This window comes from Linepithema humile, chromosome 6 (genome assembly GCF_040581485.1).
Source record: "Linepithema humile isolate Giens D197 chromosome 6, Lhum_UNIL_v1.0, whole genome shotgun sequence".
Taxonomy (NCBI): domain Eukaryota; kingdom Metazoa; phylum Arthropoda; class Insecta; order Hymenoptera; family Formicidae; genus Linepithema; species Linepithema humile.
The window spans coordinates 27,804,963-27,822,367 of NC_090133.1; the positions used below are offsets into that span (position 1 = coordinate 27,804,963).

Genomic DNA, 17,405 nt, shown 5'->3' on the forward strand with positions numbered 1-17,405 from the left:
AAGTTCACGTGTGTGCAATTGATGATTTTAAGCCATTGTTAAATCAAGTAATGGAAAACAGTACTTCCGGCATCCGGCAAACGCCCCAGTACGCCGATTAGTATCGTTAGATTTTAATTTCTACGTGCGATAAATCATCTGTTGCCGCATTCATCGTTTCTGTTCAAAAAAGCGATTGTGTTGGTGACGAGTTGCGTGGAAATTCACTCACGGTAAGCGGATAAAGGATTCGTATAGTGTCGCACAACAAGTCGTAAGATGGTACAGCTGGCTTCTTGATGACTTTCTTTTGTTTATTTTTGATAAGAGACCATGTTAAGCATTGGTAATGGCGCGAAACGAAATCCGCAGTTCATACGAGTAAAAGCGCATTGCGCAACTTTATTTCTGTAATGAAAATCGTAGAGAAAACGTTTTGACGGAAAAAGTTTGGTTATCTCCAACTGCGTTCCGGCTAGCATTGCGTGAGTCATGCATTCCACTTGACATTTCGATATCGCTGACGTATATTCTTGGGAATTGCACCATGCTGTTTACTGAAGAGTTGTAATTTTCATGAAAATTTTCTCGATTTTGCTAGCTTTGTTCATTTATATTTATAATAAGCAATTTCAAGTCGATTTATCTACAGAATTTGATGCGTTAACATATTTTGCAATTAAATCTCAATTAGTTATCTGTACTATTTCACTCGGCGATTTTTAATGTATGGTATTCATATATAACTTGAAAAGTGAAAATTTCTAAGGGTTATTTCAAAGAAAGAGTATCAAAACAGGAACGTACAGACATTAAACAGAGTGGAGTTGACAGAGTTGGAAGCGTTCAAAGATTCACAAGCAGAATTGTTCTCGATAACTTGTTAGCCGGAATTGCTGACTCAGAAATAAGTGGCTTTTAGTTATTGTTCGCATATCTTCATCCGTGTATGGCTTCTGTCACACGTATTACAACAGATGTTCAAAAGTTCTTCTGCACAAATGCAGGCTTCTATTCACCGAATTAATGACTGTCGAATTCTTTTGAAAGTCTATGCCTGTCGTGTTGAATATTGTGGTAAATGCATTTTGAATAACTTGTCCAAAGCTTGTCCTCTGTTTCTATCAATTTCTCATAAACCAGCTGTTTTGCGTGCCCCATGAAAAGAAATCAGGTGGCGTTGAACAATTCTGCTTGTAAATTATATTAATGACATATATTAAATTATAGAATATAAAGTATATTAATTAAAAAATGAGTTTGCTTTTATGCAAACTTTCCAATTTGCTACATGACGCTATAAAAATTTGATACATCATTAATTATTATAAATTTTTAATATTGAATTTTTGTTGTTACTATCTTTGTTAATTATTTCTACTATCTAGCTAATTTAGCTTTGTTAATTATTTAACGATTTACATTGCGTACGTCAAAAGTGGAGAAGTGGCGCGATTGAGAAGTTTACAACCAACGCTATTTTAGCACTTCCGAAATTGTACACCGTTTTCGACTCTCATCCGAAGAGGGGCAGCACAGGAAATGGTGTTTTGGGCGAGACGAAGTGAGGTGTGATGAAAGAGAAACGGAGACGACGCACCGAGCCGGTCGAAACTGCGAACATCGAACCGGGTTGGCCGTTCTCTAGCCATCACCTCTGCCTTCGTTGTCGTTACCGCCTTTCCTGCCGCTTTATTATTTCATAGACTCTGCTGTCATTCCGCAACATTTGTCAGTAGAAATTGAAAATCTACACATTCAGGTTTTATTCAATTAATCGAATTGCGAGTGCGGGTTGCATTCTTGTTATTCAGAGAGCATTTGCATTGGGAGTATATCGTTCTCTTGGAATGAATTCAGCTTCCCAGATGCTTGCCAAGACTGATTTACAGACTCTTGTATTTGTATCCCAATATTATAAACAATGTGAGAGTGCTCGATATGCTAATTCGATAATTAAATTCGATTTTCTTATTTTTGATTAAATTCTTTTCAAGTGGAAATTATGTGTTTTAAATATACATATTTTAAATATATTTGAAAATTTTGCGATGGTCAAAGAGATGAGATTAGATATCGATCTATAATTTATGATTCATAAATTCATATTTTCGGAAGTGTGTCACATTTTGACAAATGTTTGTGCAGTTTTTTTGATTCATTAATTATCTCGCTGTTTGCTTTAAAAAGTTTGTTTGGAACACGATTGCGTGATTCGCGTTAAAGAAGACCGGCAAACCCATTTTCTTTAAAAAATTGTGCGTTTTATCGACTCTATTTGTTATTGATTATCAATCGCTTATACCTGACGAATTATTATTGACGCTGTTTTAGTGAAGATAATTTTTACAATTGCGATAACGATAATGAAGAAATGGTGTGCTGAAACATTGTGCGATTAAATGATCGTTCCACGTCGACAAGGAAGTCTGCGGTTTTTACTATTTTACAAGACGACGGATTCTAAGAAAAATACGATAGAAATAAAACATAGAATCCACACGAGGCGTTTACAAAGCAGAGAAACGAAATACATTTTAAATCGTACATTTATTATCGGCTGTGAAACTGTTGATTTTATCAAGTTTCATGTTAAACGTATTTGTTAACATTTCTTACGAGTTTATTAAGAAGCTACAGTTTTCTCGTTCAACTAGATAAAATTTTGCGATGTTCATTTATAAGTGTTTACGAATGGCGGAGGAATTGTAATTGTTAAAAACTATACTACCACTCGTTAACTTTATAACCAGTATTAAAGACGGAAGGGTGACAGCAATAGCGATTGAGTGACAGTTGAAGCACATGATATAAAATGTTCAAGTGCTGTATGTGTAATAGTACGCCGAAGAAAGCGAACGAAGAGACAAAATTGAAAGCGAACGAAGAGACAAAATTGAAAACGGACGATATGTCGATCGGATCGCCCAAACTAACTGCGGTCTCCGAGAAAGTGGACGATGATAATCAGTCCTTGACGAAAGCGAATAAGCTGAACGGCAATGTGCAAAGAGTGGAAAAGACGCCTTCAGTCGCGTCGGACTCCACCCCGGTTCGCGCTAATTCCATAATAAAGAATTCATGCGAGATTCCGCAGAATGGAAATGCCGACGTCGAGGAAAATTTAGATGACAATTCGATGGAAAAAGCGCCCGATAACTCGATCGCTGACGATCCAACGAAAGTGCGGACGAATTCAGACGAAAATAGTATTAATTTTAGTGGCCTTGATAAAAATGAGGAGGGGGACAATGTCAATTCTGGCGTGATAAGCGTCACCAAAACGAATCTTTCCGACACGTCGGGATACGTAGAAAAGATAACCGACGAACCGGAAGATGAAGGTGACGACTCGGTTTTCGAAGCCTGCTTGAGTGAAAATGAGACGGTTAAAGCACCACCAGGTACAACTTGTTTACGATCCATGTCCTACGCAGGCTTTTTTAATCTCTGTTAATTACAGATTGCCAAAGCAAGTACTCTACACTTGTTGCACTACATATTGGTCTGTAGAGTATCTGCTTTTTTTATAATTTTACATTTTAAAAAATTTTATTGTCAATTATTATATTATCGGAGAACATTTCATGATCAGAACTAACTTTCTGTTTCAATTTTAAAAGCTATATTATTTTTGCAAATGTTGACACTTTACAAGTCTGAGGCGAATTTTGACAATAAGGAATTGGCACAAAAATCTCATTTCTTATATATCTTGCATCAAAAGCAGAACACATTTTGAGGAAATATTCAGAAGATGAAGCTAGCACCCTCACTTTTAATCGTAAATTTCTCGAGTAGATTGGAAATAAAGCACGAAATTGGCACCTAAATTTTAGTATAAATCTTATTTAAATTTTTTGTGATGCTAGCTTGACAAACGTTGATGTTTACGAGTGATTCAATACTCATTAGTTCATAAAAAAAAAGCATTGAGCAAGAGATTAATTTTAAACTCAATGAGCGGGACAAAGTGGGATGCGCATTTTAAAAAAAAAAAAAAAAAAAAAAGAGAAAACGAGTCTCTTGAAGAAAAGCCGACGTTACATGTCGTTTCCGCAGCTGCCTCGATTCCAAGCTTGCAATTGGAAGAAGATGACGGCGAGTATGCCTCAGAAGGATGCAGCGGCATGCAAGAGCCGCCTGCGACGCCGGTTGCTCGAGACGAGCTAGCTTTGCGGCGACACAGATTTTTCTCCGATTTGTTACAAGCAGCCCAGAATTCGACGGAGCACAAAGTGAGATTCGACCCGCTGGGACCGATGGTGCACTCTGGTTAGATTTCAACTCGTCTGAATTTTCCTCCATTTATATTTTACGTAGCCCAACAGCCAAAGAAGTCTGCGATCTCACGCTATCTTTATGCACTGCGTGCTTGAAATTTCACATATCTGAATAATAATAATTAATATTGAATATTATTTGTAAAATATGCAATAATCGACTACAGCTGTATGATGTGATTTTTCCGGAAACGTAATCTCGAAATGTAATGACTCAAATTTTCACGCATCTGTGCAGAAAACAATATTGTGATTACGTTACGTTGTGAATCATTTGCCGCGCCTATTTATATGTGTATGTATATACTCGCACGATGTTGGAAGATTCTCTAATAATAGTCTGGAGTATTCTTGCGTCGGATCATCCTTTGTCTTTCAGTTTCTTGCCAATTTTCGGAAAGTTTAGCCGTAACGCTGCCTGCAATAAAACAATTGCGGTATTTTTCTAAGCATAAGCAACATTCTGATTCCAACAAATGAGGTCAATATAATTAAATACATATGCCAATCTTTTAACGCGCGACTACTTGTAAGTCACGTTATAATTAACGTGGCTATTTATAATTCGCATTTTGTGTATATTTAGTGTTCTACGTATTCCAAGTGTCTGTGATTTCCAGAATTTCTGATCTTTCTTCAACAAGTTTTATTCCATTTCGTAAACCTTGTTAATTTTCACCTTTTTTTCAACGCGAATGAATAATTTTGTGCTTTGCCAAAGTGCAAATATTTATATTAACATTTGCTTGTCGACTTACAGGTGGCGAAAATAGCGATAGAGAAGAACATTTAGAAGAGCTGGTGAACCGGTTGGAAAACGTGACGAAACGACTGGAAAACATATCGGTACACTCTGCAATTCAAACTCAAGACATCGCTATACAGACTTCTTCACCTATTTTAAAGGAACCTACGTCAGCAGCAAGTACTCTGTCGGAAGAAGACATTTCCATATCATCGACCATCCATTTGAACGAACAGGCAGTTCCGAATCAGCCTACAAACATGTCTATAGCTGGATATGAAAATCTCTTGTCTGGGTCGGTTAGAGAATACGTGGAAATAAGTCAGAAGATCGGCAGTGATGTGGCTGAACATAGCAAACTTGTCGAAAAACTTTTTCAGTTAGTAGTATCTCCATTTTTATGATAAAGCTGCAAATGCAGGCGCGCGTCGAATAAATTATGAAATATGCTTTGCTTAATTTTAGAATGCAATTCGAATTCATACAAATGGCGCAAAAACGTCCACAACCGACAACTCAGCCCGAATACATAAAGCTGCTAGGGCCTATGTCCGTGGTGATCTCGAAAATCCAACACTTTCGCGAGGAGAAGCGTTGTCTGACTAATTTCTTCAATCATTTATCAGCGGTTAGCGAAAGTATCCCAGCTCTGGGATGGGTCGCCATGAGTCCCGCGCCAGCCCCGTTTGTAAAGGAAATGAACGACGCCGGTCAGTTTTATACGAATCGCGTATTGAAGGATTGGAAGGAGAAGTAAGCCTTTTCTTAGAGAGAGTTCTTCCGCAACTAATCATTGCTTCGTAATTTTATAGCTAAAAATGCTTATCTGTTTACAGGGACAAAATACACGTGGACTGGTGTAAAGCGTGGGTGCAAACATTGACCGATTTACAACAGTACATTCGTCAGTATCACACAACGGGTTTAGTGTGGGGAAAACCTGGTGCTGCGCCTACAAATGTACCACCTCCTCCACCCCCCTCGATGCCAGCTGCAGACGTTGCACCGTTAGCGGTGAATGACGACAGAAGCGCCCTTTTTGCTCAAATTAATCAGGGAGAAGATATCACGAAAAGTTCGTATATCGGTATACTTGTGTGAACTATAATAAGTACACTTCACGTCTGCGCGTAGATAATATAAATGCTATCCAACATGTCGTCTAATTCGTAGAATTGCATCTTATATTTTTGTCGAATCGCTTTGTGTGTGTCGCTTTTCTTCTACAATCTATGGATACATTACACGATATCTAATACATTGTAGATTTGAAGAAAGTTACTTCGGATATGCAAACACATAAAAATCCTGGTCTGAGATCCGGTCCTGCGCCATTCAAAGCGCCGGCTACTAACACGGCAGCATTAAAAAGTGTGCCACCGGCGAACGTGCCTATCGACAAACCATCTGTATTCACTAGGGATGGCAAAAAATGGCTTGTGGTATGTAAATAATGTTTTACAACAAATGAGTAAGTATTTATGGATTCGTCTGATGTATATGTTATATTTTTTTTTATAGGAGTATCATAAAGGCGAGAATTTGACAATCGATAGCGCAGAGATGAATAATGTGGTTTATATGTTTCGATGCCAAGATAGTACACTTACTATCAAAGGCAAGATTAACTCCGTCGTTATGGATTCCTGTCGTAAATCATCCGTTGTATTTGATTCCCTTGTGTCCAGTATTGAATTTGTTAATTGCCAAAGTGTACAAATGCAGGTATGTATTAATGCAATCGTTTTCTTTTATTGCTGTCATGGTTTTAAACAAAACTGTGTTTATATTGAATAAACAACTTGATTACGCTTAAAAGATAGATAACATTTGCAAATGTCGATAAAAAAGTTTTGAAACCAGTTTACACAATTCTCTTCTTAATAAATAAATGAGAAGTCACTCTTTTCTGAGCAATCTTTGATTTTAGAATATCTTTCAGACAGTTTTAAGTACAAGTGTAAACATGTTTATTTAGAAAAATATATTCTTCTAAAAGAATTTAACAGATAAAAATCTTAAAAATATATACATAGGTAAAATAGGTTATATACGTTTATTTAATGTTGGTCAAAAATTGATGTATCTGTAATGGAAGGTTTCGCGATTCTGCTGTTTTAAATAATTTTTAATAGTGATAATTCGTTGTTCTTGCATCCATCGAATAATTCTGTTATTAAAAAAAAATAGACTGCAGTCAATAAATGTCGTCGAGAATATTCGAAATTCCTTAGTAATTTGTTCGGTTTCACTATGTTTACTGTATTTCCATATTCAATTATAGAAATTGTTTTTTAATAATATTTTGTTTTACTTCTTTTTTCGTCGAATTGGTTGATTTCTTTTTACATTCATCTTCACGTGTGAATTTTCCGTGTTTGATAGATTTAGAGGATGCGTTATCTATTTTTGCAGCACTTATTATTTTTTCCTCGCTAAAGTATGGATTATTATGCGAAATGGAATTGCATTTAGATTTCGGCTTGCATTCTGCATGTGTCACACCAGTAATCTTTTTCATCAAATTCTGCAATTCCAAGTGGGAATATTGCTGAAAATCCATTTTCAATGGTTTGTGTTTGTTTACCGTGTTTTCGAAAGTTTACATCAACTGTTGTTTGCTTATTCTCTGTATTTGGAGTGATGCACTCTTTAGAACAAAGTGTTTCGCTTTTCGCCACTTTGGGTGTGGATTTAGAATCTATTGGAAGAGATCGGTCAGTTCCTTTCCTTTTTAATTGCGCGTCATTCTTATCAGATAACGTGTTCTGAATAGGAGTAATAAGCGCGAACATTTCTGGGTTTTTTCTCAAGCGCGTATCGGGACTGCGTTCTAAAATGTCATTTTTCAACCATGCATTTATTGAAAGATCCGGTAAATCCTTTGAAAAACTAGCGACTCGATTGATATTATTGCAACTGGGTGAGGCGATCGGTCGATTATACAATACTATATGATTTTGTTCATTTGAACATAAAAAAGTATCGCTTTCGTTTTGACATCGAAGCTCTCTACATGTTTCGGATATTGTTCTATTTTGATTTTGAAGAAAAGTGCCCATGTGATCCCTGATATTTTGAACTTGTTCTAATACGAGATCTTCAAGCTTTAATATCGATAAATATTTATCGATTATATTGTTGTGGATGTCGTCGACACCTGTGTTTTCTCCCAAACTATCCGAATTCACATGATCCGGAATATTTTTCAACACAGCTTTCCTTTGTACTGATTTGTTTGTATCATTTTTATCTTGGTTTTCCACGCTATTTGGCATTGCGATTGAGATTATTTTTTCATAAGTCGGAGTTGATGGCAATGATACATTATTTTTAATATTATCATTTTTATAAATCGCCAGATCGGTAATGCTGAAGTATTCGGATGGCGTTTTAGAAATACGATTCTGCTCTTCTGTATCTCTTCTATGATTCTGACGATGCGGAAGTGTATTTACTTTCTGCAGAGATTGAGAAAACAGGTCGCGCCGTTGTTTCATTTTTAAAGAAATGTAACATTGATTAATTCTGTTGTGAGAATAATCGGCAACTGGTTCTTCCGCTTTGATATCCAATATCATAGAAGGAAAATTATTTTTTATTCGCGTCTCACATTCCGGCAATTCGTCTGCTACGTCGACTTGTTTCATGCTATTTACTGGGCACTTTTTTCTTGATTGTGTCAGTAAAATTTTCTTGAAATGCAAAGCTTCCTGAAGCAATAAGCCTGTTGATTTTTCTTTCGCATCACTATTATTTAGTATCTTGCTACGACTGCTGTTTTGAGATATATTTTCTTCGGATTGTTTTGCGTCAAATGTATCGCTAAGTTGATCAGTATCGAATTTTTTCGTCAAAAACGTTTTGTTTTGAGTTTTTGTGTTTTTATCTTTCAACGATTCCGATGATAAGACGTAACATATTTTTTTCGACGTTACTTCCGGTGCCTTTTCTTCAAAATTGAATAAAATGTTTGTTTTTATTGTATCTTTATTGACTTTGGGACGTGATTCTAACTCGTGATTATTATTGCGATTCGAAATATATTTGCGTGTGTTTGCTTCGCGTTCAGTTTTATCTTTCGGTATTTGAGACATCGCTCTGTAGAAACGCGAATACCGATTATAATCGTACGGTTCTGCAATCAACACTGGAAGATCACTTGTGTCAACTGACTTCTGTCTAGTGTTGCGTTGACTAAATCTTTTAGAATAAGTATTTTGCGATGTAACGTCGCTAGAATATCGACACGTTTTCGATGTATTCGATGAATATTCAAAGGAAGATAAACTTCCTTCCAAACGATCAAATTCAAAATCTTCGCAACTGTTCGTGATCGAGCGGCATGATTGTACTTGCTGCAAACTTTCTTTCGAATCGCTATTACGATTCGTATTAGTTTTGTTTTCGTCCACTTCTTTGATCCCATATATTTTAGGTCCGACAGATGTAGACGCATCACTGATTTCACTGATTTGATTTATCGATTCCTGTCTTTTCACAGACTGGGTCATATGTTGATATGTTTCCAATATATCATGCAAACTATGAAGTCTCTTTCTGACTTTGTACAAAGTTTCCCGAGAAGAACGTACGATGTGTGCTGCTTGGATTATCGGAAAAATGGGGACGAGTTTCCTCGGAAACGCGCCCTCGTTGCTCGTTACATCGGCAGATGTGTCTTTATTATATTTGTCTATTATTTTTGTTACATATTTTCTATCGTTCGTCTTTTTCTTTTTTACTATTGCACGTCCATTAGAAGATTTGTTTCTTCTTTCCGTCGTAAGTGAAGCCAGCTAGAAAGATCATAATTGTTAAGTCATAATTCATGATTCTAATCTTAATGTGGCGAATAATAAAATTTACCTCTTTTGCACGCGTAGTTTTCAAGGAAAGAGCCTCGCTTGTTTTTCGCGAATTATTTTTGTATTTCAAGTTCTTAAAAAACGATTTACATTTGTAGACATTGTCCGTTAGCTTTTGACACGAACTATATTTAGCGCTCGTCGAATGCATCGCACATTTGCCACTCTGTCTTGAAGGTATTTTTAAGGATTGATGATTAATCTCGTCTGGCACCAAAGGTAGAACCTTCATATCTTGGTGTTGTAATGTGAAATCTTCGCTGTTGGCGAGCGAATCACTTCCTTTTGTATTCACATTTTGCGGACGCGGATCTCGTGGTCTCCGTGAACACATTCTGACAAAATAAGTTAAATTTATTATACAGGTTGTCTCAAAGCTTGTGAACTTTCTTTGAATTCTGATCCGTAGCATTACAAGCCAAAGTAAAATATATGATAATTAGTATATTATTGCTTTTTAATTTTAGATAAAAAATTTCTAATTTTCTACGTTTTTTACTAAAGAAAATATGCAAGACGAGAAAAATATCAAGAGAAAGTGCAAAATATTTTCGAAGCACTCTATGCATATTATTTTGCTTATTCGCGTATAAAGCATCTAAAAGACATGCTAGCACTTGCAAGGAGCATTAAAGTTAATAAAAGATCGAATAATGTATTCCTAATGTTTGTACTTTACAGATTGATCACTGATAGATTTTGAGATTTCAATGCTACTGCAATCCGTTGATAATTTATTACATTGAAGCCGATGTGGAATATGCTGTTGTTTTATGTCAAAAAATTTCGGCAGTTTTGCCTTCGGAGTAAACGTGTTCGAATAAAGAGTACACATATTGCTCTCTGCAGGACTGAAACATACATAGCACATCGCGAATATTAAAATCTATTTTCGATTTTATAGTTAACTTATCGTAAGTTCGATAATTAATGTTTTCAACAATTTTATGCACCTTAGCAACACGTGCTTTATCCAGTTTTTTCGATCACCAGGATTGGATAAAGTCATTCTGATTTTTTGCAACTTTTTCGGATGTAAATTATAAATTTGATGTGGCAACGGCCACGTTCCATATTGCACTTTATACGTTAGTACGTTGACTTTCAATTCCAAATCCCGAATTTTATACTCAATTTTATTTAATATTCGTTTATTGAGCACGATATTCTCCACATGCATGTTTCTGTGGTACTTTATACGAATAAGTATCGTAAAAACGATGACTATTGCCAAAACCTTCAAGTGTTATAAAGATATGAAGTGAAACTTATTTTCAAGCTATTCATACTGTGAAACCAATTTTAACTTTGCAAAATTTAACGCAAATAATTAATATGTTTTAAATATTTACGAGACATAAAATTTAATATCAACTGCCAATAGCGGGCAGAATAATCGCGTTTGCTTCTCGTACCCATATTATTCCATCTTTCGCAAAATACTCAACAACATCGGATACCATCTCGCACCACAAATAATTTGCCACTGTGATCACACATTCTTGCCAGTTTGTCGTCTCACACATTACTGCTGCAGCTTCAAAATTTCCACCTGAAAAATTTCTGTTCATTGAATTCTTCGGAAAATAGGTGTTTACAAACTATTATGTTTAATATATATTAGCGTGTGAAGATAAAAGCAATCCTCCTTACCAATTTTCCACGGCATTTCTTTACGTTTTTATTCGAGTAATATTATATAATAATACAAATAAATTGTATATAGAAAATTCGAGGAACTGTCGAGTTTCGTATCTTCCACTACCGATACATGTTTAACACGTTTTATGTCAAAACTGAGAACTCACGCGCAGGCAATTGTTATTGCCGCACACTCTGAATATATTTCCAATTTCCTTTTAAGAGAATTGTGTACTCGGTCGCAGAAAGATTGCAACAATTGCTTATAACCTTTTTGTGTCAAGTGTATCGATATAATTGTAGCCTCTGACAATCATGTGCTTGCAGGTTCTTGGAAAGGTGCCGACAATTTCCATTGACAAAACGGATGGCTGCCAAATGTATTTAAGTACGGAATCCCTGAATGTTGAACTCATTACGAGCAAATCTAGTGAAATGAATGTTATGGTTCCCAAAGCTAATGGAGATTACGTAAGTGTTTCTTCCGTTGATGAGCAGACGCTCTTTCGCGATTCTTGCGACTATGTAGATATTTCACTTTACAGAGCGAATATCCGGTACCGGAGCAGTTTAAGACCACCATTAGCAAGAACGGAAGTCTTCATACTATGGCTGTCGATTCGCTCGGTTAAAGGCATGAAGAGTTTATTTACGCATAGCCTACACATCTTAACAATATAACTCATTAGAGGTATGATATCAACTTAATATTCTTATGATTATTTATTGTCTTCTTCGGGTAATGGAACTAAAGAGAAAAACAGTTCCAACATTGTATGTCCCGCTTATGTGTAATGAATTCACTTTAATCATATATATTGCTACGTTCATAACGGAGTGTAGCGTAGTAAATTATACGCATCAACGAGATGTATTTGGTAATAAACAGTATTTGGTAATAACGTATTTATTAAAATTGCTGAAGAAATTTCATTCGGTCTAAATAGCTGTTTGAGTCAAAATTGTTAAATGATTTGGCTGATATAAATTATATTGATTCGCCGAATGGAGAATCTTCTATTAAATTATATTCTGTGAGATGCTGAACTCTTAATTATTGTAATATGTCTAGTAAGATTTGGATTATTGTTGAATTTTGTTTACGAAGGTATTTGCGTGTTCAGATTGAAAGCAAGAAAATATAGAGGTGATGTTAGATGTAATATGGACCAAAATTTAATCGTGTTTCAGTTGCTTTTGTATATTTACACCATTTTCTATCACAATCATCAAAAGATTTTGCTCAAATCTGTCATTGCACTTCTGGATAGAATGAATGAATTGTATACTTACATTTAACAGGAACCAGAATTACTAGGCCTCTGAACATTACTCGTGAATGGCGTCAAATGCCATTGTCAATAGTTCGATATTCTTTGCCTCTAAACTTTTGCTCTGTCGAGAGTTCAGTACTATATTTACTATATTTATAAACGAGATACTAATAATCGGGGTTTTGAATAGAAATCTAACAGCATGCTGTTTAACGAGAGTACACTAGTACTAGTATTACTTAAACTATGATATTGAATAACAAAATGTTCATTACGTTTGTAATAAATATCCATAGTGACATCATACAAGCAAATTGTTTACCCGTTTTATCGCACAATTCATTTTAATAAAAATACATTTTTATCTACTATTTTATCTTACTATTATATCTAGATTATTATCTAGATTTTCACCTAGCAATAACAAATAGTATTGTGAAAGTATTATCATTTACAGACTTACGTTTAAAGCATTATCATTTATAGACTTTTGTTTAAATGTCAGTACACAATTATATTGCTTTTCATATAATCTAATAAAGTAAAATTATACATATATGACATTTATCGCTTCGTACTTTAATTACTTTAATTATATTACGTGCAGTAAGATAATAATTTAATGGTGTGAATAAAAGTTGATGCGTTAAAAAAGATTTTTTAAAGAATATATTTATCATCACATCATTTTTTCTTATTAATTTTACATCAATTATGATTTAAGTTCAGTATATACAGCTTGTCGAGGACAAGTCGTCTCTTCTTATAGACTAGGCTCCTTTCGTTTAATCAATTTTTTTGCCGATAACTTGAAACTCTTTGTTTAAAAATAGAGTCAAAATCAGTTTCAAATCAAATCGTGTAAAGATTGAAATAATTAATTAATGCAATACTGAAATTTGCGAGATTCAATATTTTCTATTTTTTCTTTGCATGTAAATAGTTAATTAAATAATTAGTTAAAAGAATATTGTTAATCTTTCGGACCCTGAGATTCCATATCGGAATCACTAGCAGCTTCCAATGCATTCTGTCCTTGCTATAAACTCCACGAATCTATATAACGTATATCGTAATTTAGTTCAGATTTTGTTCAATATATTGCAACTTTCAATATTTGCTAATTGAATTACCGCTTTAGCATATAGTAAAAATAGATTGTATAATGGGTGGAAAGAGTTTTGCCTTGATAGAAACAACGCAGGCTGAAAAGAGTTGAACTTTAACTCGAACCTGTATGTGCTTCTCTATTGAATGATATCATTTTTATATATGGGAGGATAATTAGTCTTATAATGTGTACGCGTAATGTGATTAATGGAAATAAATTGCCCGTGAGATGTTTAACGAGAGAGCAATGTGATATATTTTTACGTATATTTATATATATATATAATCTCGCCACTTATCGTCGCTTATCGATAACATTATACGTATTTATCGAATTGCTAGTATTGTCTAAATAAATCGCATTCACATTTTTGATGTATCAGTCTTATATTATTGCGAAGTCATGGGACAATCTCGCTCGTCGCTACCATCGGAGCATTCTAGAAATCCGTTACAGATGTGAGACTTGGGCAAACATTCGCCGAGAGGGCATCTGTAGCCTTTGCAGACTTTTGCTGCGGAAGGTTGGATGTCTTTTTGCGTGACGACACGATCGATGTAATTGAGAAAGTGATGGATCTTTGTGTACACGCCCGGCCGTTCTCGTCTACCGCACCCGTAGCCGTTAGATGTAATTCCTACATAAAAAGAAATTAACATAAGTTTTCCACTTAATTAAACGGACAAAAGAATTTATTAATTACAAGTAGTATCGCTAAGTTAGTTTACTAAGATAGTTATTTAATCTCTTAACTTAAGAAGAAAGAAAACGCGTCACTGTGAAAAACAGTAGAAATATTACAGGAACATCCTGTATATTGCATTTGCTGTTATGTTGAATTGGAAAATTTTAATCAAAGATTCAAATTCGGTGTCTTAAAAAATCCTACGAATGTCGCATTTTGCGAGAATTCTATAGAAACGCTTATTTTTTTACTTAGACGATAAAAATGATGCATCTACTCACCTTGCAATACATAACGACTTTCGAATGAAGATGCCAAACATACTAAAGGACCACCACTATCACCTAAAAATTATTTAATCGCATGAATTTTGCACATTTATTTCAACTTGGTTCTATAAAACTTGGTTCCATTCTAAAAATACGTGATAGCTGAACATTTATCAACACACGCACGCACACATCTCACTCACTCTTTTTCCATCCAAAAAAAGACTTATTAAAATTAAACCTTATTGTACCAACCTAAGCAAGCATCTTTCCCACCGTTTTCAAATCCCGCGCAAAGCATGCCTGACGTAATTCTATAAAGTGGCAAGAACAAAGTCTTTCGTCGACAATCTTCTGTCGATATCACTGGCAATTGTACTTCTTGCAAAGTATCAGCTGTTAAATAATTAACGTTAATGAGACGTAATTTCTGCGGGATCACGTTAAGACGACACATCTCTCTCAACTTTTACTTACGAAACACTCGATTGAACTCGTTGGTTTGACCCCAGCCGGTCACGAAGCATATTGTACCCGAATTGACGGGTGCCGTAGGAAGACAAACTGGTCTAATATGATCGCTAAAGATGACTGCTCTTTCGAGTCTCACCACAGCTATGTCGTTCACAAAGCCATTATCGACGTAATCCGGATGTAACGATATGTAATCCACTCGCAACAACTGCTCGTGCGGACTGCGAAAACTTCCTTTACGAGTCGCACCGATTCTCGCGACCCAGTAGCCATCCTCCGCGCTACGCGATAGCAATATTTTCGATTTGAGTCAAGATATGTAAAAAATTATCATCCGAGAAACGACTTACCGGTAAAAGCAGTGGGCGGCTGAAATGACCCAGCGTTCGTTGATCAGCGCTCCGCCGCATTGGTACTTTCCTTGCTTGTACAAGGCAATTTGCCACGGCCAGTTGCCTATAGAGCTACTAGCGCCGCCAACAATCCTGAAACAATGAGAAGAAAACTCGATTTGCTTCAATGCGAACGATATTTAAATCTAGTTTCTATATAGATTCGAGAGACACTCAATAAAGCATCCATTTTTTTTTTTTCGGCTTTGTAATACCTTGCCGTCGAAGTTGCCTGAGTCCTTATTCCGCACTCAAAATTTTTACACTGTACTTTCAGAATCTCGCCACTCGGACAGGAATCGGACTCTTTAAAGGACAGAGCTGTTCTATCCGATGACTTGTCATTGTATAACAAAGTATAATAAAAATTATTCGGTGACTTGTGGTCCAGCACTTTTTCCGCCGTTTCGTAATCTCTGCAAACGAATATGCTTTTAGTTTGGCTCTAATAAGCTTGTTTACTTTTGAATTGAAAAGCAATAAATGCCTTGTGAATTGCATGAACGATGACTACTTACTGATACGTGATAGCTTTGCAAGCGGATCGCGCTAAATCCTCGATAGACAATGTAGGTCGTTTCTCCTCAGAAAAATTATTTATGCCACTTAAACAAACCTTTCCCCACTTTCCGTTCTTTCGTATTGTTAGAAATCCTTTATCATTGTAACTATTGATTTCTTCACGAGAGACAACATTTGCAATTGGAAAAGTTCGGTTGCTTTTGGCGTGCAAATTATTCTCAGGAATCAAGTCGTTTCTCAAGATGCTCGAAGAAGTTTCTCTGCTGGAGACAACTGCGACTTTGTTGACATCTCCATTCCGAGTGAATTCTTGATCGGTTAACGTTGAGGAAAAGTTGCCTCTTTCATGCATTAATCTTTCAGATTTATCGTCGGGAACGATGTACATTGTAGTTGTATTTATAGGAGATGATTCAGTTGTTTCTTCCTCAGAATGAAGTTCCGCGGCCGCCCTTCCGGAGTAATTTTTTGGAAAAATTTTCGCAAAGACACGCTCAGTCTCCGGTAGTTCGGTAGTGTCTTCTTCGGGCTCGTCGTCTATCAGAGCAGTGCATTTTTTTTCATCTTCCCCGTCGACACAATCATTGACACCGTTGCAAATTTTATCCGGGTCAATGCACGATTTGCTATTGCCGCATACGAATTGACCTTCTTTGCACCAATCTGTTGTAAAATTAGATGGGGTACGAAATAATTGAAAGGAGTTTTAGGTAACCGTTTCTTGTAAATGTTAGTTAGGAAACTGGCTAAAATTTAATTAAGCTTTACGAAATGACTCTCGTGTACACGTGATAATTGGCGAGTGTTTTTGCAACAATCCGAATGTTAAATGATATTACCACAATCGTTTTCATCCGAAAAATCATAGCAGTCCGCGACACCGTCGCAAATCTTCTGATACAACTGCTGTGCTCTGAGAAAGTCGGCGCACGTGCAATTGGCCTCGTCTTCCGCGCCAGAGCATTCCATCAACATGTTACAAATCGCGCTAGAGTCTAAGCATTTTCCGTCTCCGCATAGGAAACCGACGCAATTATCTACAAAAATATGATGCATCATGTTTGATCAGTACTCTGCTTCGAGATTTCAAATAATCAAATTAATAATTACGCTTATATGGAGATTTATCGTCAACATTATGGAAAATATCTGTAGTAACGTA

General features: G+C 35.8%; 3 protein-coding genes across 8 annotated transcripts in view; 1 reads left to right on the forward strand and 2 right to left on the reverse strand.

Moving 5' to 3' along the window:
• Nucleotides 1–14,275, forward strand: capt (adenylyl cyclase-associated protein 1). Of its 3 annotated transcripts, XM_012365305.2 has the most exons (9): nt 1,585–3,383; nt 4,042–4,254; nt 5,023–5,386; nt 5,473–5,760; nt 5,844–6,082; nt 6,274–6,449; nt 6,529–6,732; nt 11,844–11,987; nt 12,062–14,275. In XM_012365305.2, exons 1-9 carry the CDS (start codon nt 2,795–2,797, stop codon nt 12,146–12,148), a joined length of 2,304 nt encoding a protein of 767 aa, XP_012220728.2. In that variant the 5' UTR covers nt 1,585–2,794; the 3' UTR covers nt 12,149–14,275. The 3 variants fall into 3 exon arrangements, with proteins under 3 accessions (XP_012220729.1, XP_012220728.2, XP_067212904.1); XM_012365306.2 differs by lacking the exons at nt 1,585–3,383; nt 4,042–4,254 and adding an exon at nt 1–212; XM_067356803.1 differs by lacking the exons at nt 1,585–3,383; nt 4,042–4,254 and adding an exon at nt 4,618–4,743.
• LOC137000400 (MATH and LRR domain-containing protein PFE0570w-like) lies at nt 6,657–11,774 on the reverse strand. 4 transcript variants are annotated; one of them, XM_067356781.1, is made up of 6 exons: nt 11,529–11,755; nt 11,291–11,427; nt 10,829–11,112; nt 10,550–10,726; nt 9,877–10,210; nt 6,657–9,806 (listed from the first exon to the last, which is right to left on the reverse strand). In XM_067356781.1, the coding sequence occupies exons 1-6, from the start codon at nt 11,542–11,544 to the stop codon at nt 7,479–7,481; spliced, it is 3,276 nt and encodes a 1,091-aa protein (XP_067212882.1). In that variant the 5' UTR covers nt 11,545–11,755; the 3' UTR covers nt 6,657–7,478. The 4 variants fall into 4 exon arrangements, with proteins under 4 accessions (XP_067212882.1, XP_067212883.1, XP_067212884.1 ...); XM_067356782.1 differs by lacking the exon at nt 11,529–11,755 and having other exon boundaries at nt 11,228–11,422; XM_067356785.1 differs by lacking the exon at nt 6,657–9,806 and having other exon boundaries at nt 10,097–10,210; nt 10,555–10,726; nt 11,529–11,774.
• LOC105671295 (uncharacterized) overlaps nt 13,443–17,405 on the reverse strand; it is a 14,686-nt gene continuing 10,723 nt past the window's right edge. Inside the window, exons 7-14 of the mRNA XM_012365301.2 lie at nt 17,083–17,280; nt 16,240–16,906; nt 15,937–16,137; nt 15,680–15,814; nt 15,333–15,610; nt 15,111–15,251; nt 14,868–14,930; nt 13,443–14,538 (exon numbers count right to left, since the gene is read on the reverse strand). Of these exons, the coding sequence (XP_012220724.2) occupies nt 14,291–14,538; nt 14,868–14,930; nt 15,111–15,251; nt 15,333–15,610; nt 15,680–15,814; nt 15,937–16,137; nt 16,240–16,906; nt 17,083–17,280 (1,931 nt within the window). The 3' untranslated portion in view covers nt 13,443–14,290. The remainder of the gene's footprint in view (nt 14,539–14,867; nt 14,931–15,110; nt 15,252–15,332; nt 15,611–15,679; nt 15,815–15,936; nt 16,138–16,239; nt 16,907–17,082; nt 17,281–17,405) is intronic.

Excerpts from the sequence above, each read along its gene's own strand:
- capt (XM_012365305.2), top strand. The coding sequence starts at position 2,795 with ATGTTCAAGTGCTGTATGTGTAATAGTACGCCGAAGAAAGCGAACGAA. Across the intron at positions 3,384-4,041 it reads GACGGTTAAAGCACCACCAG|CTGCCTCGATTCCAAGCTTG; the intron begins GTACAACTTGTT and ends TCGTTTCCGCAG. Across the intron at positions 5,387-5,472 it reads CTTGTCGAAAAACTTTTTCA|AATGCAATTCGAATTCATAC; the intron begins GTTAGTAGTATC and ends GCTTAATTTTAG.
- LOC137000400 (XM_067356781.1), bottom strand. Across the intron at positions 10,211-10,549 it reads ATCAGTGATCAATCTGTAAA|AATGTGTTCACGGAGACCAC; the intron begins GTACAAACATTA and ends TTATTTTGTCAG. Across the intron at positions 9,807-9,876 it reads AAACTACGCGTGCAAAAGAG|CTGGCTTCACTTACGACGGA; the intron begins GTAAATTTTATT and ends TGATCTTTCTAG.